General features: G+C 37.7%; 1 protein-coding gene across 3 annotated transcripts in view; it reads right to left on the reverse strand.

Moving 5' to 3' along the window:
- The window catches only part of PKIA (cAMP-dependent protein kinase inhibitor alpha), a 79,439-nt gene extending 58,989 nt beyond the window's left edge, over window positions 1–20,450 (reverse strand). Inside the window, exon 1 of one of the 3 annotated variants that reach the window (XM_020973947.2) lies at window positions 20,192–20,450. In XM_020973947.2, coding sequence (XP_020829606.1) covers window positions 20,192–20,206 — 15 coding nt within the window. In that variant the 5' untranslated portion in view covers window positions 20,207–20,450. Of the gene's footprint in view, window positions 1–19,284; window positions 19,390–19,516; window positions 19,605–20,191 lie in introns of those variants that run through there. The other 2 variants (XM_020973946.2, XM_020973949.2) reach the window with 2 other exon arrangements.
- Window positions 20,451–26,735: the final 6,285 nt, after the last annotated feature.

Here is a 26,735-nt window from a genome sequence, read left to right on the forward strand (position 1 = left end):
CTCTCATGTAATTTTAAAATGCCATAAAATTGCCTTTTGGAGTTATAAACCTAAAACATATTAATAATTTACTAGAAAATATAAGTAATTATGGATTGGTTCTCATTTCATTTTCTCATCATGTGTTGTAACTCATTCACATTACCCTAAAAAAAAAAATCACAAAAACTTTAGTGCTACAAAGTTCATTAGAAAACATCTGAGCAAACCTTCTCCTTTCATAGAAGAGAAAACTGGAGCCCTGAATGTTGCTAGTTAGAGGCAATGCCTAGACTGGAACCCAGTTTCCTGAACTCTTGGTTCACAATTCTTTTTACTATAATATATATGTTTATATAATTCCATGAGTTCTGGCTCGTGCCAGTTTAAAGTAACTTATAGCTATCTTTCTGAATTTTTCCCCCCCAAAAAACAAGCATTTCTCTCTCCCTTCCACCTGAAAACAAACAAAAAACAACCCTTTGCAACAAAAATATACAGACAAGTGAAAGAAATTCCCTACTGGTCAAGGACACAAAGTGTGTTATTCTGTATATTTTACTCTACACCTGTCTTCTATCACTCTTCATCTTCAGTCCTCTGAAATCATAGCTAAGTCTAAGATGTTCATTTTACAATAGTTATTAAATAGTATAAATTGTTCTCCTAATCTTACTCACTTCATTTTGTATCAGTTCATATGAGGCTTCCCAAGTTCCTCTGAAACTAATTATTTCTTAGGGAATGACAGATCACATTCCAATACTCACATAGCCTAATTTGTTCAATCATTTCCCAACCGATGAACACCAACCACAGTTTCCAGTTCTTTGCCATCACAAAAAAGAGCTGCTATAAATAGATTTGTACATATGGGTCCTTTTCCATTCGTCTTTTTGGGGATATAGGTCTAATAGTGGTATTGCTGCGTCAAAAGGTATATAGACAGTTCAGTAACCTTTTTTGGTGTATAGTTTCAAATTTCCTTACAAAATGGCTAAACTAATTCACAGTTCCATCAATAATTTATTAATGTATCTCTTTTCCCCAGCCCCTCCAAAAATTATCATTTTTCCTTTTTTGTCAATGTGATACCTTTGAATTTTTCTAATTAGTAATTTTGAGATTTTAAAAAGTTGGTTATTTGACAGCTGATCCTTTGAGTATTTATCAACTGGGGAATGACTCGTTATCATCAGTTTCCAAAATATCTTAAAAATGAGATCTTTATCAAAGAAACTTGCTGCCAAAGAGGAAAAATGATTCCCCCTATAATTTTAGCTGCATCGGTTTTGTTTGTGCAAAACTTTTTAAATTTTACATAATCCAAATCGTCCATTTTTTTTCTTCTATGATCCTCTAAATGTCATGTTTAGTCATTAACTCTTCCTCTCTGGAGCCACAGATCTGAAAGGTAATTTCTTCTTGGCTGTTTAATTTGCTTCTTCTAAGTTATGTATTTATTTGGAATACATACTGGTATACGGTGTTAGGTATTGGTGTACACCCAGTTTCTCCCAGACTGCTCTCAATTTTTGCCAGCAGTTTCTGTCAGACTTAAGAGTCCTTATCTTAATAGCTGGGGTCTTTGAGTTTACTGACCTCTAGGTTTGTTTCCTTTTTGTAAATTGTATACTTAATCTGTTCCTCTCTCTTTCTTAAATCATAAACCAGATCATTTCGATGATTACTGTTTTGTGGTGTAGTCTGAAATGTAATACTGGCAGACCCCTTTCCCTTCTACTTTTTTTTTCCATTTTCCCCTTGAGATTCTTGACTGTTTTTCTTCCTCCAGATATATTCCATTATTTTTTCTAGCATTATAAAGTAATACTTTGGTACTGTGATTGCCATGGCTCTGAGTAAGTATATTAATTTTAAGGAGTTATCATCATTTTTATAGTGGCTCATTCTGTTCATGGGCAATTGCTATTTCACTAATTATTTAGGTCTTTCGTGGCATAAAAATTGTTTGGTAATTATACTCACATAGTTCCTGTGTTTATCTGAGTAGACAAACTCCCAAGTATTTTATAAATTTACTTCTTCTTGAGTTTTGATGGAAATATTCAGGGATGTTGATGATTTATACGAATTTATTTTATAACCTGCAACTTTGCTGAAGTGATTAAATTAATTTTAGGTGAGTCTAGGATTCTCAAAGTATATCATGGCATCTGCAAAGGGTGAGAATTTGTTTCCTCTTGACTTACATTTATGCCCTTCATTTCTCTTTTCTTATCTTACTGCCACAGCTAGTTAGCAGTTCTAGCACTATAGCAAACAGTTTGCTGTGGTGACAACGGACATTCTCATTTTACCTCTGAACTTAACTGTAAAAGATTTTAGTTTATTCCCATTACATATAATTCTGGCTTTTTGTTTTAGATTTTTGTTGCTTATCATATTAAGGTTAATCTATTTTCTAGAGTTACCTAATGATTTCTGAAGGAAATATAAATATGGATTTGCTGCTAACTTCATTCTAAACTCAGATCTGCCTGACATCAGATGTATAATGAAACATTTGGGTTTTATGACTGGGGAAAGTCAATCCTGTATTTATGACCTATTTTAGACTATAAAAGGGGCTGTGATCCAATACTTGATTTTATAACATAGCTGATAAGAAATGTACTAATGATTTTATAAGCTGATAAGAAATATACTAATGTGCTCAACCATTATCATTGCTTTTTTGAAGAGTGTGACACTCTAGTTCTCCAGGGATCTATCTATTTAGAATTCCTGTGTTTCTCAGGTATAAGACCATGCGGAGGTCCCTGCTTCTTCATATCTATCTTATCAACCCCACTGCTTAAAAAGGTCCTATCCTATTGTACCTTACCCTGTCATTATGTCCCTAGGATACCCATCCTATTACCTGCCCTTCATTTTAAACATGTGCCCACATTCAAGAAATTACATCATGGAAAATTAAATATAAAATTCATATGAACATGTTGCTCCCCCTTCTATGCAATGTCCTTGAGGGCAGGCAGTGTTTTGTTTTTGTCTTTGAATCCTTAGGGCATAGAATATAGTAGCCACTTTAACAAATGCTTGTTTGATTGAACTGACAGTCTATAACCCTTCCATTTTCTAGTAGACTGTCTTTATGAATGTCTGTGGCCATTTAAAAAAAAATTAACTACCTAGTAGCCAAGTTTCTGGTGATAACTATAGTCTTTTGGGGAAGATGGTGTATATGTGGGTCCAAATTTTATGATTTTATCTGTGTAAGAAACTCTCCAGCAGAAATTCCCCTCTACAAATGAAGATAAGTACTTGTTCTAGTCTTAGAGAGCTGCCTGAGGCAATAAGAAGTTTAACATCTTGCTAAGGATCAGTCACAAAGTAGGCCTCAGAGGGGAGCCATGAGCCCGAGTCTTCCGGACTCAGAAGAAATTTTATCCACACTACGCCATGCAGTCTCATATCAAGAATCCAACAGTCTAAGCACTCCAATGACAAATACCATTTTTTTCTACCTAAGTCACCATTTGGAAGTACTGTGATAAGAAAGGGAGAGGCAAATCTGACAGACTGCAGTTGGTATTTTTAGTCACAAAAAAGTATAGTCTGTATGTTCTTTGAGCTGCGACAAAGAAACTAAGACTTCATTCTTCCAAAAAAAACCTGAGTTTGCTATAAGAGATTTATCACTTTTTAGGTATTTTATAAGTATGAAAAGGAGCAAAGATATTATAATTCCATGATTTGATCTATGGTGACACCACCCTTAACATGCCCAATCTTGTCTGATTTTGGAAGCTAACAAGGGTCAGGCCTGGTTCGTATTTGGATTAGACCACCTGGGATTAGCAGGTGTGAAGACTTAAAGGAGACAGCTAGGTGGTTCAATGAATACAGCATTAAGTGTGGAGCCAAGGAAGACCTGATATCAAATCCAGTCTCAGACACTAGCTGTATCACCCTGGTTAAGTCACTTAACCTCTGTTTGCCTCAAATCCACTGGAGAAGGAAATGGCAAACCACTCCATTATCTTTGCCAAGAAAATCCCATGGACAGGACTAGCCCTGGCCATTTCCCACCTTTAATTTCATCTAGACCCCTTCTACCTAGCCCAGGTACCTGGCTTTGGCCTGCAGCACTGAGCCCTTCTGGGTCCATCTCTGTTACCTCCCAGTAACCCCAGACCACTTGGCCACTCCTAGGTCATATCCAGATCTTCTCACAGTCTTTCTGTATAAAGGGTCCTTCTTGCCTCCATTAAAGTAGTCAGACTCCTTAAGAGTCTGGTCCTACTCTACTGGCAATATAATAAACCTTGTCTCTGCTCAGATTCTTAAAATCTAGCCAATAGTGCAGACTCACTAAGAATTTTGCTCACCCCAAAAGGTGTTTTAATAAACCATCTCTGACTGAAAGAAGACTTGAGTCAAATTCTTTCAAGGCAGGACTCATGTCTTATGACCCTGAATTTTGGGATTCCCAGCACCCCCAGACCTCAACATTTTGATTACCAAAGCTAACAGTTCAAAATGGGTAAATCGCTATTCTGAATGCTGAACTCTGCGCAAATGAGGGCCTGTATACCACGTTATTTTTATATCACTCTAGAAAGCTACCACACAAAGTTTTGAGTATATAGTAGAATTGCACATTAGCTGGACATACAAAACAGTCACACAAATCATAACAGTTTAGAATCTAGCTCTAAATCTATGACTTAGGAAGAAAAGGAGATCGGGAAGAAAATAAAAAACACAAATGGAATCTGTTATCTTTTTTCAGAATATGGGCACATTTCCACCTGAGAGATAATTCAACTTCTTCCCCATAGACTCCGTTTTACTGGCTCATACTGTCAGAGGAAATTACGTACACATAAAAACATGTACTGAACATGTTAACTTTAAGGCAGGGTTTTTAGAGAATAAAATCACCCACAAAGACCTTGGAAAAGAAACACATTCAAATAATGAGTTTCCTCTCAAAATGAATTACTTTCAACTGAAACTGCTTTGAAAAGTTCCCTTCCTACTTGTATGTACTTTAAAAATGTAATTTTTCTTTAACCCAGTATTTAAGGTAGGAGAGCTCCAGTGATATTTACAGGACTTTACTTTTAATATAAAAAGCAGCACACACTTTTCCATGTGTACCAATCCTTACAAAACAAGAAGAGACTAAGAAGCTAAGCTTGAGGACATTTGATACAGACTAATGAATTCAGAATTCAGGATTAGCAGTAATTTTGGCTTAGACCTCCACAGCAAGCTCACTTCCACCCACTCCACTGAATTCTCAACCATAACAATACAATTATATCATTCTTGGGCTGAAAATGAACAAACTCTGCCAATCACAATATATTATACTAAATTCAGCAAGACGTCTTGACTATACCATTAAACTGCAACTAGAGCATTACTGTGTCTTAGATTTTGAACAATAATCCAGAGATAAAATTATATTCCATCCCATACTCTATAGTTTAAATCCCTATTTCCTTCATGTTATGCCTCTAAAGGAAATTCATAGTTGGATAAAAAAAAATGTGTCCCTTAAATAACAATTACTGTGTATGAGTTAAATAAAACTATAAATACTAAAAATCCATCACAAGGTACCAGTGCCTATCTTTTTTGTTCCAAAGCAAGGAAAAGGAGGTAGCTTTAAAACTTTCCATGGTTAATAGTTCCTTGTAATGAACACATGTCAATCAATTTGATAACACAATGAGATAGTGGCATAACCTTTAGAGAGTCACTGTTGGGATCAGGAAGAATTGAGTTCAAGTCTTGCCTTTGACACATATTTGCTGTATCACCACGAACAAGTAAGTCACTTAACCCAGGGGATTCTCTAAGAATATAAATTGCAGTGAGTTACTGATCTCCATTGGTTGAGGACCATACCTGAAGTTTCCTCCATATATGAAATTGCAGGATGTCAAATGATCCACCCAAATTATGACTCCTTTATGAAAAATAAAATTAACATGCAATAAAGATACTTTTATAGGTCAGTATGATGAATTATTAATTTCCTTTTCTGAAAAATCTAGCAATGCACCTCATAGTCAATGGGATACTTAACATCTGAATACATAAAGTTACTTTTTCAGGAATCTGCTTTGATCTATTGGCATAGAATGTCACACCAATGAAAAACTAAAATCTCTTTCAAGACTGACTTTGGAGGGCTTTCCAGTGACTTAGTATCAATAGCTGCAACTATTTCCAAATGCTTTCAGCTGGATGATGTGAATGTCAAAGGACTTTTGTAAAATAAGGCTATTGTCTCCTTAAAAAAAAAGTCTTCACCTGCATAGCTGAGAAAGCACAAACTGTCTCCCTAGACTAAAAGGAGAGAATTTCACAATGTCATTTTTTTCCTCCAAAGAAGTCAATGTAATCTATATTCTTATCAAAGCTCAGTAATACCAATTCTGGGAATAAATCATCAGGTAAAAAGAGAAAACAGGTAGAAAGAGAAAGACATAGCTGGTGAATCTAAGACAAATTAAAATATATATATGCATATTCATGCATGTATGTATTTTTTGTGTATACACACATATGTATCTATGTATTAAACTGACTGCTTCTGGATCACATAATTATTCAAAGAAAAGTTAAAAACAAAAATTGAGTTTCCTAACTCTTACTCCCATTTGTATTACAAAGAAAAGGCCAATTCTCCTCTGCTGACCCTCTTTCTACCACTGAGGCCTTTCCCGTGTGTGTGTGTGTGTGTGTGTGTGTGTGTGTGTGTGTTCGTTTGTCCTTAGTTCTCAAAGAGGACCACAACATCAGGGAGATGATGACATGACTTGCAATTGACTTTGATTTGAGTGAGAGAGGGCTGTGTAAAGTCACCAGCCTCACTTTCTCCTCTAGAGCCATCTGGGTCCAGTGGCCAGATATTGATCAGGACAACTGGAGACAGTCTAGGATGTAATAGGAGACCTCAGTTCTCTTATGCTAAGGTCTATTCAGGTTCTCCCTTTGAGTGAGGTAATGCCCATTCAGAGTACAGGCCTCTTTAAGGAGTAAATCAAGGGACTGTCCCTTTAATCAAAAAAACAAAATAAAATCAGACTGAGAGGGGAAGATCCTCAAGGTTGCTGACCAAAAGAGAAAGTTACTATTTACATTCACTCTGAGCCAGGAAGGCCCAAAAAAGAATGATTAAGTGGTGCTTGGGCAGGGGCCTAATGTTGTCTAACCCATGAGATCCAGAGTGAATTAGGTTTAAAGCTTGGTTTTTGAGAAAGAAATCTAGAAAAGGAAGGAAGGATAATGGCAAGAACTCAGACAAAAGGCTGTGTAAGGAAGATCATTGGACACATGGTTACAATAAAGGGAAGTAGTAGGGGATAAAAATGGCAAATAGAATACAAAAAAATGTGAGAAGAACATAAAAGTTGAAAAAACTTTCAAAATGATAGCTTTGCATTTGTTTGGGAAAATGACAAAAACCCATGTAACTAGAAATAATTAAAAGCTATTTATCATTCTAATATAAAGGGGAGGGAAGCATGTTCAGGGATTAACTCAAATTGCTTTGATATTTTCCAAGTTTATCTCATCACTAATGGCACATTTCTGTACCAATTCAGTTTGTTTCTGATTCTGTACACTTCCAGGAATTAAAAAAAGAAAATGATCCATTTAGCCAGCCATTCTGCTTTAGCAGTGGCACCATTTCTTAGTTCATTACAGCTTTCCTAATGAAATGAAAAACTTTAAAAAAAAAAATCAGATTCAGTAGGATGCCCTCTATCAAACTATCCAGTTTTTAGATTCACTTGTAGCAAAACAATGACTTTTGAAAGATAGATTCACACTGATATATTGGTTTGTTCTCTTTGGAAACTAAATGCAAAGTGGAGGTAGGTCAAATTCTTTTTGAACAGATCCAGAATTTGCTTTTTTCTCTTTCACTAGCTCCCTCAATCACAGTGAAATAGGATTAAAAAAAGTTCAAGGAAGGCTACTCAATATTTTAATTAAAAACCCTGCACTTTTCACTGTAAACTTCTCAGAAAAAAACCTAAAGCAGTTAAATCACTATTAAGTCAAGCAGCAAGGTTGCCTTTACTGGCTTTTATCACCTACTAGGCCAAAGGTAGCTGAATTCCTTCACTTATAAAGACCCACCTATTCTATACAACCTTGCTTCAGCTTCACCCTAAGGCTCAGTTTTAATGGTGACTCCAACTGGAAGAAGGCAGTATGGGAAAGGGTTAAGGAAAAGATTTGTGTGGTGTAGTCCTAGCAAGGGATTCACTCAGTGAAAGAGGTCAGAGCTTTATTTCTTTCCTGGAACATACCAATGTCAACCTCAAGTCCTCCAACACTCATCCTCTTTATCTCTTGCAAAGAAAATCTGTCTCTTTTTCCAGATGTCTAGTTTCCTCATTCACAGGGGTTGAGGTGCCATAAAATATTGCAGCTGAACTTTTGGAAGGATTTCTTGTTAAACAAACTTCTGGACATTTTCTCCCACCCTCTACCCTACAGTTTGGGCTGTACTCAGCCCTAATATCTCTCCTGAGTTCTGGTCCTTTATCACCATCCACCCATCAGACATTTCCAACTGGGTATCCCAGAGGCAGCATGAACTCAACATGACTAAAACAGAATTCATTATCTTTCCCCCAAAGCCTTCTCTCTTAAAAATGCCTCCTCTTTGATGCAAGGATCACCATCACAGTTCAGGTCACCTAGGTTTGTCACTTCAGTGTCATCCTCGACTCCACACTCTCCCCACCTCAGCACACCCAATCATTTGCCACCTCTGGTTTCTATCTCCACGATATCTCTTGGCTATGTCCCTATCTCCCTACTGATAGATAACACCACAGTTTCAGGCCCTCGACACCCTCACAGCATAGACTACTACAAATGTCTCATAATTGGTCTCCCTACCTCAAATACACCTCCTCACCACCAATTTATCCTCCACAAAGTTATCAAAGTAATTGTCCTTAAATATAGGCCTGCTCACATCATTCCCCATCCTACTTCATAAACTCCAATAACTCCCAATTTTCTATAGGATCATATATAAATTCATTTAGTACCTAAAGCTCTTCACAAGTTAGCCCCTTTATTATCTTTCTAGCTTTCTAAAACATAACCACCCACTCTGCAGTCTAACCACATTGGCTTACTTGCAGTTTCTCAGAGATAATATTCCATCTCTGCACCTCTGCACAGGCTGACTCTCATGGCTGGAATGATCAGAAACCTAAGGCTACCCTCCACAGTCTCAATGTACCAATATGTGTACACGAAATCTCCTCCATTAGAATATAAGCTATTTGAAGGCAGGAGCTTTTTTCCTTTGTATTCCTACTACTTAGGCACAGGGTCTGGCACATATTAAGCCTCTAGTAATGTTTGCTGATTTTCATAAGAAATAGTAAATAGGCATTGTGGATGTATAGTCAAAAGAAGAATGCCCCTACTTTACCTTCAAATCTAACTTTCTTTAGCAAAGTAGCTAATTTCAAATAGTGTTTCAGTTGTTCAAAGCACGAATAGGCTGCATTTTTAGTCCTGAGTACTTTTTTACTAACCTTAATTATATTTCCACATTAAAGGATACAATTTCAACCTTAAATTTCTCTAATACAGAAATGAACAAAAGGTAAACGTAGTTTGGTGTATAACCTAAAGGGAGGTTTTTAAGCAGACTGGATGATTCCCTGCTAAATCAGTTAGATGCCACAGCAGATAGAATTCGAGGCCTGGGGTCAGGAAGACCCAAATTTAAATCAGGCCTCAGACATTTACTAAGACACTTAACCACTCTCTGACTCATTTCTCCATCTATGAAATGGGATGATGATAACAGCACCTATCTCCCAGAGTTTTTGTGAGGCTCAAATGAGAAATTTGTGAAGTACTTAAAATCATGCCTGGCACACAGGAGGCACTTAATAAATGCTTGGCCCTCTTCCTCATAGTAAGAATTCTCTAAGATTATAACTGATTTAGCATTAGAGGTTAGTATCTTATGGATTCATTTCTTGCAAAGGTGTCATGAAAAAAAAAGTTCTAATGGGGCCACTACAAAATACACAAAGAATATATTATTCTCTAATAAGAAATACTTTCTAAGAATTCAAGGCAGAATTTTGCTTTTACAGGACTCAAATCTGCCTCCAGAACAGATTAGTTTAGAAATCTGACTGTCCTTAAAATAGTAGTGGGTTTGGATTTGGGCAAGTCTTTCAAGTTTTCCTATATGGTTAAATTGGGTGTCAGGCTCATGTCTAACATTATTTCTACTGGCCCCAGTAAGATCAAATTTAGAAAATGGGTAAATCATTAAGTGCAATTAAGCTCTAAATCTCCAAGTTGGTTGTTTTGGGTATATTTCAATTATTGAACAAGGTGTGACACAGCAAAAATCAAATGCCCAATAAAACTTTTGTGCTATTCTCAATCATACTCTAATATACTGGGAGAAGAAGGCCACGCAACAGCTTGTGTTGCTGTTATTTACTGACAACAACACTTATGCCTGAAACCTATCTCTGTCCTGCCTGGCCAATACAGTACCTTGTTAAAGCTGGTGTTAGGTTATTATTCATCCAAGCAATATAGTACATTGTTAAAGCTGGTGTTAGGTTATTATTCATCCAAGAAATGGGAGGGATTGTAAGTTTTCTGTGTTTTTTGAGAAAAGGTAACTTTTATCATGAAATGATCAAGTAAAAGGCAAAACACACATAAGGTGCTCGTGCGCTTGTGTGTATGTGTGTGTGAGAGAGTGTAAGAGTGAGTGAGACAGAGAGAGAGATCTGGGAAAAAGAGAACATCTCTTGAAATACTGTACTGACTTTATAAAGATTTTTATAAGATTTTCTAAATGTTTATGGGGGGGGGGAATTGGCCATAAGACAGGATTTGTCCCTGCCTTTATTAAAGTTTAGGTCCTAATTAGCACAAATATTATATAAACAAACATGTCAGTCCCCTCTTTCCTAATGACAAAAAAAGACCAGCTGTGCTCACCTCAGGAGGTTTAACATCTTATAGTTCAACCTCTTCCTAGAATGTTTCAAATGGTTAGACTTTGGCTTACGTAGGACATATACATTTACAGATGGGGTTGAGCCCATTCTAATTCTGGATGAAGCAGAGCTGGGACTGTATTTCATTTAGGCCTTGCATTCCCAGCACCTAGCACAATGCCTTGGTCATATTAAGGCCCCTATTATGTGCAGGTTGAATTGAATCGAATGAGAAAAATCAGCAAAGAATGTGGTTAAGATATGACTTGACAGTTGGGACAAAATTGTCATGTTGGATTAGATAAACTTGCCCAATTTTGGAACTATAGTAAAATCTGCTATAGGAAAAGTGCTTTATCTAGAAACCAAAGATATCCAAGAAGTCCATGAACTTGGATGAGGGAAGAATTACATTTTAATTTTCACTAACCTTTAAGTAAAATTGAGCATTCCTTGCCTTCTCTTCCCCACCTCCACCCCCTCAAAAAAACACCCCACACATTATTGGTACAGTATTTGCCTGCCAACAGTATGGTAAAGTAAAATGAGCAGATTCTGGAGTCTGAGAACCTAGGTTCAAATTCTACCTCAGGCACACAAGTTATTTAATCTCCCTTCAGTATCCTCATCTGGAAAATGAGTATGTTTGACTAGATGGCTTCCTGACACTCCTTCCAGCTCTATGTACTACGAACTCCAATTATGAATTACAACATCATTTCTTGAAATTTGTATTAGGTGATGGCTTAGGCCTTTCAAACCTTATGTGCATTAAAGGGGAAAGACAAGAATTCTGCCTTGTAGAGAGCTTAAAAAGATGTCCCCAAATTATTTTAATTTAGAAAGATATTTTTAAAAATACATTTAAAAATATTTCAATGATACCCGATTTCATTGGTGCAAAATTCATGTAGATCAAACTACAACATCATAGAAGGTGTACAAGGGTTGTTATGCTTGAAAATACTAACACCTTGTAGTCAATTTTTTTAAATAAGGCTCTTTGAAATTAACCAGGCTATTTCTTGGAGAAAAGGCATATTCCCAATTTCCAGGTCTATTATCAAGCCTGTTCATCTTGTTAGAATCTGCCACAGCTGGTGATCCACCTTGGAATTGCCAGCAATCCTAACAGTCATTGGCACTTTCAAATTAGGAAATTTTTTAAAAAGTATCTAAATACACATACATACATTCACATATTATAACTATTTTAGAAAACGGGGAGTGCAGAGCATCCTATAATTATCTTCATTTTGGAAAATTTTCATATTGACTATTTTATATTTGACATCAGCTTTTTAGCAGAAAGGATAAAATACTGAGACACTGAAGTAAAGCTATTCAGATTATTCTTGTGTAAACACCCTTCTGTATTCACAAATAACTTTGAGGGCAATCCTTTAATACCTTTCATATGTGTACATTGAATTGGAAAACTTGACCTTTCAGAATTTCTGAGATTCAGAGAACTTTCTGGAATACTCCTCCTACCTCTTGCTTTCACTAGCCCTTATTTCCCAGCGACATTAGAAGCCTCTGCATTTATAAAAATTTCATGGTGTTTCCTAGGGCACAGCCAAAAAAGTTCCTTATATAATAGGTCTGTGAATACATCTGAGAAAGATGAAAATATATTTAGAATTTAATGGCTCATGATAAATTGTTAAGAATTCAAAGTCTTCTTATGTTGTTAATTTATCATTAAGATTTTATTTATCATTGTGAAAGAGACTGCTATACGTGTGTGCGTGTGCATGTGTTTTAAACATTCATTGATGTTCATGTTCATTTAAACATCGATGGAGGCTGCTAGCCATTGCAGTGAATCGAGCACTGGGTTAATAGTCAGGAAAACCAAAGTTGAAATTTTGGCTCAGATACTTAGTAGCTGTATAATCCTGGTGCAAATCACTTAACCTCTCAGCCTGTTTCCTAATCTATAAAAGTGGGATAATAGAAGGACCTACTTCCCAGAATTTTGTGAGGGTCAAATAAGATAACAGGTACAGTGTTTTGCACACCTTCAAGAACTATACAAATGCTACTGTCATTATCATCTATTAAAGAGCTAACCTGACGGAAGCAATGGTAATACTGGGTCTAAATGGTTAGGAAGGGCAGAGAACAGCATAAATGTAATTTGCTGAAATTGATCCATGTCCCAAAATTTTTCCTTGCAGCCTATATAACTAAAATGGTCACTTCTGTAGTACAAAGGAAAACCAAACACTGAGGTATTTATGGCTAAGAGGTTTGAGCTGCCCTTGTATCTTCTGTTTCGAAAGGAAAAAAAAACTGATATTCTTCTACATGTACCCTCATCACCAACATTGGCACATATATTATAGTTTTCTATGTTTTACTTTCTCTACACCCACTTCCTGAAATATTGTTTAACCCTTCCCCAATCCAGTTCCTATCCCAACATTCCTTTTCACCTGTTGAAATCCTATTTGTTGATGTCTAGTTAAAATGTTACTTTCACCATGAAGTCTTACCTGATCTTCTGTCACCAGAAGTGATCTCTCCTTCCTCTGAATTTCTATTGCTCCTTGTCCAAAACATCCCCATGACATTTGTCATACATAGCCTTGTATTTATTTGTATGCTTTTTATTGCACATCCCTGAGAAATCTACCAGACAGGATACCTGAGGACAGGGATGGCTTTCATTCATTTTAATAGATCATAATCTAGCATAATGCCAAGCACTTAAGACACGTTCAATAAATATTTGACTGAATGAAAGTAATCTCTAATGGGTAGAAAATTCATGACGTAAATAGATAAGACTTTTCAAAGTCCCTCTCCCCACCCCCCAAACCAAAGACATTTACTGGAATAGCATAATAAAAACATTTAGCCTAGAACATCCCTATTGCCATAAATTTAGAATATACCTTACCACAAATATTAGCCCCCAACTCAGTGCCTTTTGATTATTCCAAGCAGACACTCTCACCCCATTTTCTTATTTCCACTTAACCCCATAAATGTATACTCAGGCCAGAATAAAAGGAGTAACAGCACTTAAAAAAAAGTGTTGACTCCTATTATAAAATGTGAATCAATTTCATTAATTTTCTTCAAATTTTGGGCTTCAAGAGAGGTCCCCTTCATGGTAGTTAGTCATCAGTAAAAGAGCACTAGACTGAAGTCAGGAGGTGTCTAGATTACAATCCTGACTGTGATACGTAGCAGCTATAGGACCAGGGGAAGGTCACCTAATCTTTGAATCTGTTTCCTCAACTGTAAAACAATGATATTATTAAGGACTACCTAGATTACAAGGTTGCTATGAGCCAAGTGCTTTTTAAACCTTAAAGCAGTACTTTTTTTTTTTTTGGTGAGGCAAATTGAGGTTAAGTGACTTGCCTAGAGTCACACAGCTAGTGAGCTTAAAGCAGTACTAAATGTGACTACTTCTCTCAAATGGCTTTGAACAAATCACTTAAATACTCATCTAAAATGAATGAGAGCAGTATCTCTAAAGATCCATTCCCTTCCAAATTTAAAATCCTAAGTTTTTAGAATTGAAAAGGACCTTGGAAAACATCCACCCCAAGAATCTCATTTTGCAGATGAGGAAAAATCAAGGTCCATAATGGAAATAACAGCTGTCACTGATCTAGTGCTTTATATACATAAAAATAATGTGTGTGTGTGTGTGTGTGTGTGTGTGTATACACACATATGCACTGTTTTAGTTCCATCTCATGTGATATATAAGGCCTTCAGCTGAGTGTGGGAAGGGAATAAAAGAAGGGAAACTTTCTTGATTATATAACTGGAAGATTGTGCAATTTCAAAAATAATCCCCCACCCAGACTCAGAGAAATATCAAAGAATCACAAGCATATAAGACAAGTATATCACCCAAAGTAAATCTTTCCTTGCCTTCTGATAGGCTTAATCTGGAAAATGCCCAAGAGTCAAAAGAATTATAACTGTTCTTTAAAAAAATCAACCTCAGTTTGTAACATATTCTAATCTATGGGTTTACAAAGCTTTTTGTTAATAAATTATCTTTCAGGGGCAGCTAGGTGGTGTAGTGGATACTGGATAGATAGCAAGTTCAAATTTGACCTCAGACATTTGACACTTACTGTGTGACCCTGGGCAAGTCACTTAACCCTGACTACCTCACCAAAAAAAAAAAAGTTATGTTAAAAAAAAAAATCCCTCCCATCAATAGGCACTTATTGAGTGCTTATGCAAGGTACCAATGAATAATATGTATAAAACATGCACCTTACCTCAAAAAGCTTAAAATCTATTCCAGGAGAGAAGACTAACTCACAGGTACTAGCAGCAAACAATACAAGATAATACATAATTAAGTGCTAAATAATATGACAAAGACTATAGATCAATAAGCATCAAGTGCCTACAATGTGATGCAAGGCACTGCCCATGGTCAGCTTGGCAGGGAGAGCTTCATGGAATCCCCAGTTTGATTTCTCCCACCCTCATCTTTCCAGCCCCAGTCACTAATACATGACCACAAATACAAAATTTTGGCATACAGGCCCACGTAGTAATTCAAATAAGGCAAAGACAACTAGGTTGGCAGCACAGAATGGAGTAAGGGAAAAAATACCAGAGATTTTCTTCCATATAGCAAATCTGAATCTTTCCAGTTGAAAATCCAGTTGTTTCTTCTATGCCCAATTCTCAGCGGTGGCTGAAGACATACTGGTCTATATTGATTGGTCTGAATGGAGGCCACACCCCTAAAATGAGATCTTTTTGAAAGGAAAAAATATAGGCAGATATTTAAAAGTAACACCAGTTACAAATCTCCCTCTAGGTTTTATACAAGACAAATTTAAATTCATATATTCATTACACGTGAAGCACCTATACTATGCACAAGGCTCTGCTACACACTGGAAAAACAAAGAATTAAAAAATGAGCAGGTATCTGCCCTGAAGGAGCTTACATTCTATTGGGGGATACAATATGTACACAGATAAGGTAATTCAAGGGGGGAAATGCACAGTACACATTTGGAATAAGTAGTAAGTGAATTACCAATCCTTTTATTCATCAAATAAGCCAAAATTTCTACTCTTTACAAACTCTGCTTATTTCAATGTCATTTAGGAGCATGAATGGTGGTACTCAAGGATGTTCTGATTTTGAACAGATCATTTTGATTCTTACCCTTGTGCTCTTTAATTTCTGGACATCATTTATAGTTTATCAAGCTAGATCATGAATATATTTTCATATATTTTTTTCTAATCATCATCTGTGACTTCATAGGTTTAGGTACATAATTTAAAAACTTCATACCATAAATAACTTCCATACCCTATCAACAACCTGCCTACCTATCTTTTAGCAGCCTTTATTAACATTGTTTTATCTCTACTTCTAGTTTTGGTTTTTTGGGTTTTTTTGCCAGGCAATGGGGTTAAATGACTTGCCCAGGGTCACACAGCTAGGCCACATTTGACTTCAGGTCCTCCTGACTCCAGGTCCTGTGCTCTATCCACTGCACCAGGTAGCTGCCCCTTCTACCACTATTTTCGAAGATCACTATTAGGTCTAACAATAAATTAAATTTTATAACTGCCCTAGGATCTATATCAGCAAAAGTAATAAAATGGCTAAACTAATATTCTTTTTTGCCTCCCATGACATGAATTCAGACCCATTTCTCAAGAATGGACAATTTTTAAGAGAGCTGCATTGAGGAATTCTACTAAATGTAGAAAAACATTAAGCTCATTCCCAAATCAACATTAGGGTTTTCTTCTCTTTTCCCTCTTGTCAAGTGCTTACATAACCCCATCAATGCTGTTCTTTCTCTCCCTCCCACCTCAAACACCTGTAAAATGACTATACCAGTACTGATGGCTATCAACGCCAGCAAATTAAATTTGTTTCTTGTTGAAGGGTCACATTTTCTTTAGGAAATTATTTCTATAAGTAAGATTTCTATACACACTCCCCCAACCCCAGCACTACCTTGTCCAAAGAAAGATATCTTGACATTTAAGATATATATTACAAAAAATTCTGTTAAGATGAAAACACAAACCCAAAGACTTCACAAATCTGTGGGTTAGATTTCTGAAGATTCTAGATGTCACAGTTTATTTACCACCAGATAAAATAACAGTCTTCAGAAAATACCACCAACAAGGTAAAATTTGTTAGGAGTGTTAAGGAAGAAGACTGGCAAAGAATTGCATGTTCCTATTACCTTCTCTAAATTGTATTTTAGTTATGCTTTTATTTCTTCAAGCATTTTGGGAGTCAAAATCCTCAAAGCAATAATATGCATATATAATATACATCACATGCTACTTAAATTCTACTTGTCAATTACAATTAACTGAGTCCCAATGCACATTAAACTATAAAGAATATATTCACCAAAACCCTATTAATATCCTTTAATTTTTTCAAGCTATGGCAATCCTATAGAACAGGTCACTTGGGACTGCTATCACTTCTTGGTTCTGTAAATCCATATTTGAGCCTTTAAATTCTCATTTGCAAGTAGGTATAAAAAGGAAGAGAGTTTCTTCAAGGTATCTTTTCCGGTCAAACACACAATGAGATATACTAGATTTAACAAAGTGTTTGGGGTTTTTTGTTTGTTTTAGAGCCAAAATACACATTAGGAAGCTAGTGAAGAGAACAAAATAATTTTGCTCTATTATTTCTGCTCAAATAAAATTGCACAACTGTTGAAAGTCTCTCATACTGCAAGTTTAAAAATAACAGAATTAGTTCAAGCAGAATACCACTCCTGCACACACATTGGCATGAAACAAATCTTACTGTCTGTTAAGTGGCATATTTCTAAGTCTTGTTACAGCAATATTATCCACTTCATAGCATTTTTAATCAAATGTCTGTCACCGAGAGGCAATGAAGTTAAGGAATAAATAAGGTAGAGTATCAATCTTACAATTTTGGCTGGAAAAATTATAAAGAAACAACAGAAATCTCCAGGTTAAAGAGGAGACATGCTTAAGTACTTTGCATTAAAATAGATTGGAATACCCCAATAGAGACAATACTATGACTAACACAAAAAATAAAAAAGGTAATGCAGTGAAAACTGGGACTGAAGGAATACAAAGACGAACTATGATGCCTGAATGCTTTTTTATGCACCACATTTAACGAAGTTTAAAGGGGAATCCTGGGTTGACACAGTTGCTTCTCCGGAAAGGCTTTCCCATAAAGCTAACAGATGGGGGACGGGGGGAGGGCAGAGGATGTCGAGAAATAAAGGAACAGTGTGAGATTCTGATTGAGTCACTGTCTATACCCAGGGGACTAAATATCTTGGTATCACTGCATATACAATACCCCCACTCAATTCAATCCTTCTGGCAGCTGCAGTGATTACAAGTGAGCTGTGAAAAACCATGTTTGTAGTGGGCTAAAAGCAGGGTTTTCCTCGCCACTGCCTCTGAAGGCGCCATGCAGACAACAGCTGCACAAGGCTGCCCGTTTCTATAGGAGAGAGAGCGCTTGCAATTAACCACGTACTGCAATACCCTTCCTAGGTCCTTGAAACAATTAGATATAGGAAAAGTGTGTAAGCAGGTGAATAGGCTGCAGAAGAAAAGATGTCTGGGTTACCATCACCCCGGCAAAGTTTAATCCAAAGAAATTACTAACGTGGAGGAAATAGACATTGCACATCTACAGCAGGCGCTTAATACTTGTTGACTGATACACTTTAGTCAAAAACAATCACACGGAAAAGTGGGACGCACGTTGCAAAGGCATTGGGCGCAGTACATTCTTCAAATAGGAAATCTTCTTAAAGAGTCAATGGAGGGAGCTTTGCTTTGGAAAAGAGGTACAGAGTAGATACCTGCTATCTAGGGTAGAAGAGGGAGGGGGGGAAAGAGGAGAGAGAGTTCAGATGGCTTTTCCCAGTTGGGAATGCAACACTCTGCTTGAGATACCGCATATAGCAGGGGGCGGGAGGACGCAGGCAGAATAAAGGCTTTAAGGATTCAAAACCCTGAACCCTCCCTTCTCCAAAAGCAGAGAAAACGTGGCTGATTTTGTTTTTCGATTAAAAAAAAAATCCTCCCTCGCCTACAGCTCTCAAATCAACCCTTTGCAAAATAAATAAAATACCGATCCCAGCCAGCCCTCGCTCCTGCCTCGATTTCCGCAGTGCAGGGCACCCCGTGGCGTAAAGGCGCAGTCGCCCCTAGGGCAAACCACCTTCCCATTAATACAGAGAGCCCAGCGGCAGTAGCGGCTGCAGCACCTTGCAGCCGCAACCTCCCCCCCCGCCCCTCCCAGCTCGCTTACCTTCCCCAAGACCCACTCAGTGCATTTTCCTCCTCCCGCGGCTCCCAGAGACCTGCTGCAGCAAGTCACTCCCCTGCTCCAGCAAGGAGTGGGGGGTGGGGTAGGGTGGGGAATTTGGTTGGTGTCCTAGCTTCCCCCCCCTTCGTCCGAACCTCCTCCCCCCAACCGTACTGCCCCCCTTCTCCCTATTCCCCTCCTCCCATGCTCCAGCTGCGACAGCTGCTCCACTCACCCAGCTCGGGCTGTGCATGAAGTCATCTCCCCCGCCACCTCCCCCCTCCTCACTCCATTCCTCGGCATGGATCACCACACTCAGCTGCCAGCCACAGGGGGGAGACCAAACCTCTCCAGTGCCCCGGGAGCGCGCTCCCCCGGAGAGCCTGCGCGCTCCGACGTGGTTTACCCCCAATTTATACCCCCTTAAAAATAAAGCTGCAGTACTGGAGAAGAAAGGGCCATGGCTGAGAAAGATTTCTCTCTACAAAGAAGCATTTTTCTCCCCGAGCCCTCCCCTGGCATTCCCGATGGATGGATAGCTCCATCAAGCTAGAGTTTGGCTGGTCCTGGGCTCCCTCTCTGGTACCCCGATCTTTATTAATGTTATGGGTTTTTTCCCTCCCACTTGGATTTTGAAATCGAGCGTTCTTTTCAGACCTTTCCGATAAATGCACAAAACATGCATCCGATTCCAAATGTATTTATAAAGAAAAGGTCCAAATGTCCTTTTAACCCCCCCAAAACCCAAATCTTACCCACTCCCATTCCTTTCCCCCTCCACACTCCAAATCTTCTATTTGCAACTCCCCACCCCATCCCAAATCCTATTCTCACCCTCAACAACTAAAACAATAAAAACCAAAACAAAAAGAAAAAAAAAAACAGAAAAAACCTTCCCCAAGCCACTCACGGTAGCGAAATCCATCCTGCAACAGCCAGGCGTGAGTCTGCTGCTGGTAACTGCAGAGCCGCAAAGAGGCGGGGAACAGAACAGAGAGAGAGCAACCTGGAGAGCTGCCCTAAGCAGAATGGGACGTGCTTCTGCTAGAGGGGGACCTGCAGAAGCAGGGTGGGGCCTTTTTGCAGCCTGACAAGCCGCAAGTGATGGGAGTTTCCCCTGCTGGTGTCCCTAGCATTTGGCAGCCCAGAGGTCTGCACCACTTCCCTCCCAGCTGAACATTCGGGAAGCTTAGAGCCGCAGAGGAGAGGGCAGGGGAGGAGAGGAGGGGGGCTGGAACCGGGTGGGGGTAGCTAGCCCCTTTGTCAAGGGGGTGGGTGGAGTTAGGAATTGATTGTTTGCATCTATGAGCCTTTGCTCTCGGTAAACTGCAGTAGGAGCAGCTAATGCTTCCAAGTTAATTGGATGTATCCCGAAACACCAACAGCAAGGGGCAGGGGGGTACAGGGGAGAAAACCTGTGGGAATAGTTTTGCCCTAACCTTTACTGATGAAAGATGCCTAAAGGCAGAAAGTCCCTTTCCCATTTCCATCAGCTGTTGGCAGGATTGCAGGTACTCTGGGTCCTTGGTTACCAAGGATTTGATGAGGAGATGAATAGGGGTCTCTAATTCTACATTGGATTTGCTTTGGTGAGATTTCATATGGAGTCAATCGTCACTCGATCAAATTGGCTTTCCCCCTCTTATTGCAGCCTAGGCAAAATCTAGGAAAAAGTAATGAAAAGGAAGTGTGATTCAAAAACTCCTGCAAATGCATAAAATTCCTGGGAATCAATTAACCAACCTATGCTCAAAACCTATATAGACCCAATTACAAAAGCCTCTTTAAATAGTGATTTCAGTAACTGGAGGAATAGTCAGGGCTACTGGCTGGACCATACCAATAAGATGTTTTAAAAAATGACGACACTATCTAAATGAATTCACAGGTTTAGTGCTGTGCCAATTAAACTACCCAATAGATACTTTACAGAGCTTGACCAAATAATTACAAAAATGCCATTTTAATATTAGAAGGATGTTCCTAAAAATCGAAAGCTAGTATTACTTACAATGGAAAGTACTAGAAGCTTTCGTCATTGCAGGGGAAACCTGACATCTGGAGACTGCAGAAGGACCAGCTGATAAAATAAACACCTCCTCCACCTAGCTGGCTAATACCTGAAACGCAAAAAATTGTAGGATCACAAAAACTCAGAATTAGAAAGGATCTCAGAGGTCACTTGGTACCACCTATGCCCGAACAGGAATTTCCTTTACCCCATCCCAATCATCCAACCCGAGTATGGAACGGGTTAATCCTGGGAACCCACTCCCACCTGAAATAAAGGCACTCTCTAGCAGAAGCTTAAGGCTGGTGAATCTTTTTAAAATGAAAACATCCCTTTGAGAGAGAACACACAAAATCCCACTTTATGTCTTAATTATGTCTCTCGGTGTAAATGGATTGACCACAAAATCTTCTAGCTAGTTAATTTAGATCACAGAAAGAGCATTAAAGCCCTAGGTGTCTAAAAGGGGAAGAAGAGGAATTCTCTGCCTGGGGCAACAGCAGTAAGATTCTTTTTATTTAAGGTCTTTCTTACAGAAATAGGGACATCCCTATCACGGTGTTTTAAGCAAAAACGGGGTGACTCGTTGTTGGGAGACTAGAGATTCGTATTTAACGTAAAGGTTATATTAAATCTATGGTTTAATTTGTACAGCTTTGGACTTGGGACTTCCCAGGTAAGCTTCCAGAACAAGTAGGTTATATTTGCTGATGAATAAAGCATCCATAGGATGCTTTTCCTTCCATCTGTATGCTCCTCAAACTTTTGTAATACATCCCCTGGTCCCATGACTATACTGAAACCATTCTCTCCAAGATCACCGATGATCTCTGAAATTCTAAAGCATAGTCCTTATACTCCTTGACCTTTCCTTATTATAATAAAGAACTTTGAGTCTTAATTCAAACAAATGTCTTACCTTTGTGAGAGCTGGTGAGGCCCCAAAGCTTTCTACAGGAGAAACTGAGTCATCATCAGGACATTGGAAGAATAACTACCCAAGCACATGCTTAAAGTGGGCATGAACCGAGAGTTGCACTCTTTCGTTTTCCTGGTAAGCTTGTTTGTAATATGTGCATGTATTTTTTTCATTTCCCTTAAGATTTTGTTAACCTTTTGTCATTTCAAATTTTTCATTATTATTTTGTCTAGCTCTGTAAACTATCCCCTTCATAATTTGGTATAACACTAAATTTATTAACTGATTTAAGTAGTATTGTCATTTTTATTATATTGGCATGACCCAACTATGAGCAATAAGTATCCTTCCAATTATTTGTCATCCTTTATTTTTAAAGGGTTCTTTGCAATTGTATAAGTCTTGAGTATACTCTGATAGATCTACTCCTAGATATTTTATGCATTGATTTATGTTATTTTGTATAGGACTACCTTTTCTTTTTTCCTATATTTTATGATATTAATATATATTTATTGTGTATACTATATGAAAGTATTGTTTACTTTTATGGATTTATTTTGTGTCCTACCACTTACAGTGTTTATCAATTATTTTCTTTGTTGATTTTTTTGGGATTTCCTAAATAAATCATCAGGTCATCAGCAATCAGGGATAATTTTGTCTCTTCTTTGTCTGTTTTTATAACTTTAATTTTCTTTCTGTCCTTACTATTAGCATTTCTAAAATTATCCCAAATAATAGCCAAAAAAGGCAATACTTGTTTTACCCCAAATTTATTGGAAAAGCTTCTAGTGTTTCCTTATTGGAAATGATGTGGATTTTTACATACATATGCACATACACATATATGTGTGTATTATGTGTGTATACATATACTTTTATCATATTAAAATGTCTTTTTGTTATGATTTTGTCAAGCTCCATAAAGCTTTATATCTCTTAGGTAGTATAGCACTAATTCTGTTAACTTAGTTATCATTTTTGTTATATTGGCAAGGAGCGGCATGAGCACTTATTATCCTTCAAATTTTTTGGCATTCTTTATTTCTTTAAAGAATATTTTGTAAGTGAATATAGGTAGAGTGTGCCTTAGTATATTGAGTCACAGATACTTTATGCATTTTGAATGGAACTTCCCATTTTCTTATTTCTTTTTTGATATAATTATAGTTTTAGGTATACATATGTATGTTTATGTGTATATGTATTTTGAAGATTCTAAGCCTGCTTTGTAGGATTTTTACTATATATATTTTGGCAAAAGCCCTTTCTACATCTATTGATATAATCATTTGGTTTGGGATGTTTTTGCTTTGAATGTGATTTAATTTTGTTATTTCCTTAACATTGAGCCATTCTTGCATACCCATTATAAGTCCAATTTGGTCAAAATGAATAATTATTTGTCATGTTATTGTCTTTTTCTAGTAATTATTTAAAAATTTGCAATCAGTATTCAACATGCATGAGTCTCCAAACAGGGCTGAATAATAGTACACACGTTAAATTCTAACTCTAGTAATAGAGTGCTAAGTGAGTGATACTAATTGTTTTGCTTAAATGAAGGTAGACTCGTCTTTAAATGTATTCAAAACCATGTCAAAGCAGGAACTAAGGACTTATTTTTTTTAGCCTTGAAAGGGTAGGATTTCCAATTATTTGTCATCCTTTATTTTTAAAGGGTGCTTTACAATTGTATAAGTTTTAGGCATACCCTGATAGATAGACCCTAGATATTTTATGCATTGGTTAGTGTTATTTTGACTAGGACTACCTTTTTCTATTATTCTCTCCTATATTTTGTCATATTCATATATATGTATTATGTTTTATACAAAGAAGTACTTTTTATTTTTATGGGTTTATTTTATATCTGATGATTGTGCAGTCCTCAAATATTTGAAGGATTATTACAGAAAAAGAATTATTCATTTTCTTGGTCCACAGGGCAAAACCTGTATCAGTGGATTTGTTGTATGAAGTTATCCAGCTCTGCAAGAAAAAGAATATCTGAGTAATCAGAGCCACCCCAAAATGAAATGCATTTATTTCAGGTGGTGATTTTCCTGTCACTGGAGGAATTGAGTGGGCAAACCCACTTTTAGGGGATGTTGTAGAGAGATTCATGGTTCAAGTATGGATTGATCTAGAGACCTCTAAGTTCCTGTGATTCTATTACTATAGTTACCGCTCTGGATTTTTCTAACTCTTAATATCAGAGTACATACAACTTTTCACAGGGCAAGGTGAATTATTTCAGGGAGGCATGGATGAATCCCTGGACCGCAAGTACATTAAGGAAGCATATGGGAGTAAACCAGATGATTTCATAAACTGACTAAAAACAGCTGAGGTTTATATACATCAGCTAATAATTATCTTCAATTACCAAAACAAAACTGTAATTTCAGGCACTGTGCTTGGGATACAAAGTCAAACGATCCCCATTCTTACATAGGAGGTGGAGGTGGGGTAAAACAACATGACATAAGAACATACAAAATGCGTATAATATTAATTTTCAGTGGGAGTGAATGGGAGGATATTTACAATTGTAGGGATCAGAGTAGGCCCTGTATAGGAAGTCCTCAAGTGAGCTAAGCCTTGAAAGAAGCTAAAGATTCTAAGAGGTGAATGAGGATAGAGGGTGCATTCTAGGCATGAGGGTAACAGCTTTGAAAAGGAACACAGAGTGGATCTAGAATACTCTGTTTAAGCAATAGAAAATAGACCAGTTTGGCCAGAATGTGGAGCATGTGAAGGGGAGTAATAGGAAATATATCTGGAAAGGAAGGCTAGAACCAGATTGAGAAGGTCTTTAAAAGACAAATAGAGGAGTTTGTACTTTATTTTAGAAGCAAAGGGAGACATTGAAATTGCTGGTTCAAGGAAGTGACAAACCTGTGTTTTCTGAATGTCAGTTTGGCAGCTTTGTGGAACCTTTGGAGGGGAGACATGATCCAGGGAGGCCAATTTGGAGGTATGTTCAGTAGTCCAGGTAAAGACTGGTGAAGGCCTGAGCAAGGGTGGTTCTAATAAGTGACAAGAAGGGTATTGGTTATGGTGGGTGGATCATAGATTTAGAGGTAGAAGGGCTCGCAGAAGTCATCATGCCCAACCAACTCCCCCCCCCCCGCCCTTTCACTTTACAAATGAGAAAACTGACTCCCAGAGAGAAGTAAGAGAGGAGAGTGGAAGATGATGACAAGATTGCAAGCCTAGGGGACTAGAAAAGTGGCAGTACCCTCAAAAGAAATAGTGGAGGTAAGAAATGTCTGAGAGCTAGTGGGGCCAGTCTGGAGCTCAGGCAAGAGACTAGGAACAGAGGGATGGATCTAGGAGTCAGCTGAGTCTACCAAATTCACCATATAGGCTACATGATGTCCTTTCATAACTTCTTTTCCTCTTCAAAGCTGTCCTTGAAGAGGATATTCAGTGTGATTTGCCGTACTCTCCACATCTCTATAGGGATTTCCCGGATTTTGAAGTATGATCACCAGAATTTCAAGAAAGCTAAGGGTATTCATGTACTGTAGCTTTCTGTGAAAAGAGGCTGGGGCTATAGGTGTTTCTAGTCTCCTGATGTCAGTCAGTTGATTTTGAAGATGAGGTGTGGGGCTGGAGCAGTTTAAGTTTTATTACTTACAATAATTAATGAAACACTCACTTTGATTATGAATACTTCAAGGTCAAACCTTTGATGAGATCAGCACTTCAAAATTGGCGGTCAGGGCCAGCATATAGATGTATGTGTATAGATGAAATTCCTAGCACTAGACTTGCTCTTTTAGTTTAAGGGATTCTTTCCAAAAGTCCCCATTAAAATGCAAATCCAAGTAGTGTCCATTAGCTACATTGGATCTAGATTTACAGTTGTAAGGGCTCACAAAGGCCATCATGCCCAACTAGCCCCCCCCATTCACTTTACAAATGAGAAAACTGACTCCCAGAGAGAAGTGCTTTTACCCAAGGACACAGAGTTTTAAAGTGGTTTAGGTCACATTCAAACATATGCCCTCCAAGTCCTTAGGTCATCAAAACAGGCAATTATTAGGCACCCTACTATATATCAGATGCTGTGTTGGGGACACAAAGAAGATCAAAAGCGCTCCCTGTTTTCAAGGATCTCATTTGCAAACAACTATGTACAAATAGATATATACAAACTAAATTGGAGATAATTTCAGAGAGAAATGCTAATTAATTAATTAATGCCAATTAAGGAGGATCAGGAAAGACTTCTTGCAGAAGTTAGGATCTTAGCTGACACTTGAAGAAAACCAGGCAAGTCAGGAGGTGGAGACAAGGAGGGAGAACATTCCAGGCATGCAGGTCAGTAAGTGAAAATTCATGGAGTGAGGAGATGGAATGTCTTATTCTGGGAACAACAAGTAGATAAAGAGTGGACTTAAAGTAGTCTATCACCTATTGATGAATGGGGAATCTACCCCTTTTCTCCCTCTTATCACTCCAAGTATGAGGGTACTTATTGCCTGAGATGAGAGTTATAAAAAGGTTTAT

This window comes from Phascolarctos cinereus, unplaced genomic scaffold, assembly GCF_003287225.1.
Source record: "Phascolarctos cinereus isolate Bilbo 61053 unplaced genomic scaffold, phaCin_HiC Scaffold_4;HRSCAF=312, whole genome shotgun sequence".
Taxonomy (NCBI): Eukaryota; Metazoa; Chordata; class Mammalia; order Diprotodontia; family Phascolarctidae; genus Phascolarctos; species Phascolarctos cinereus.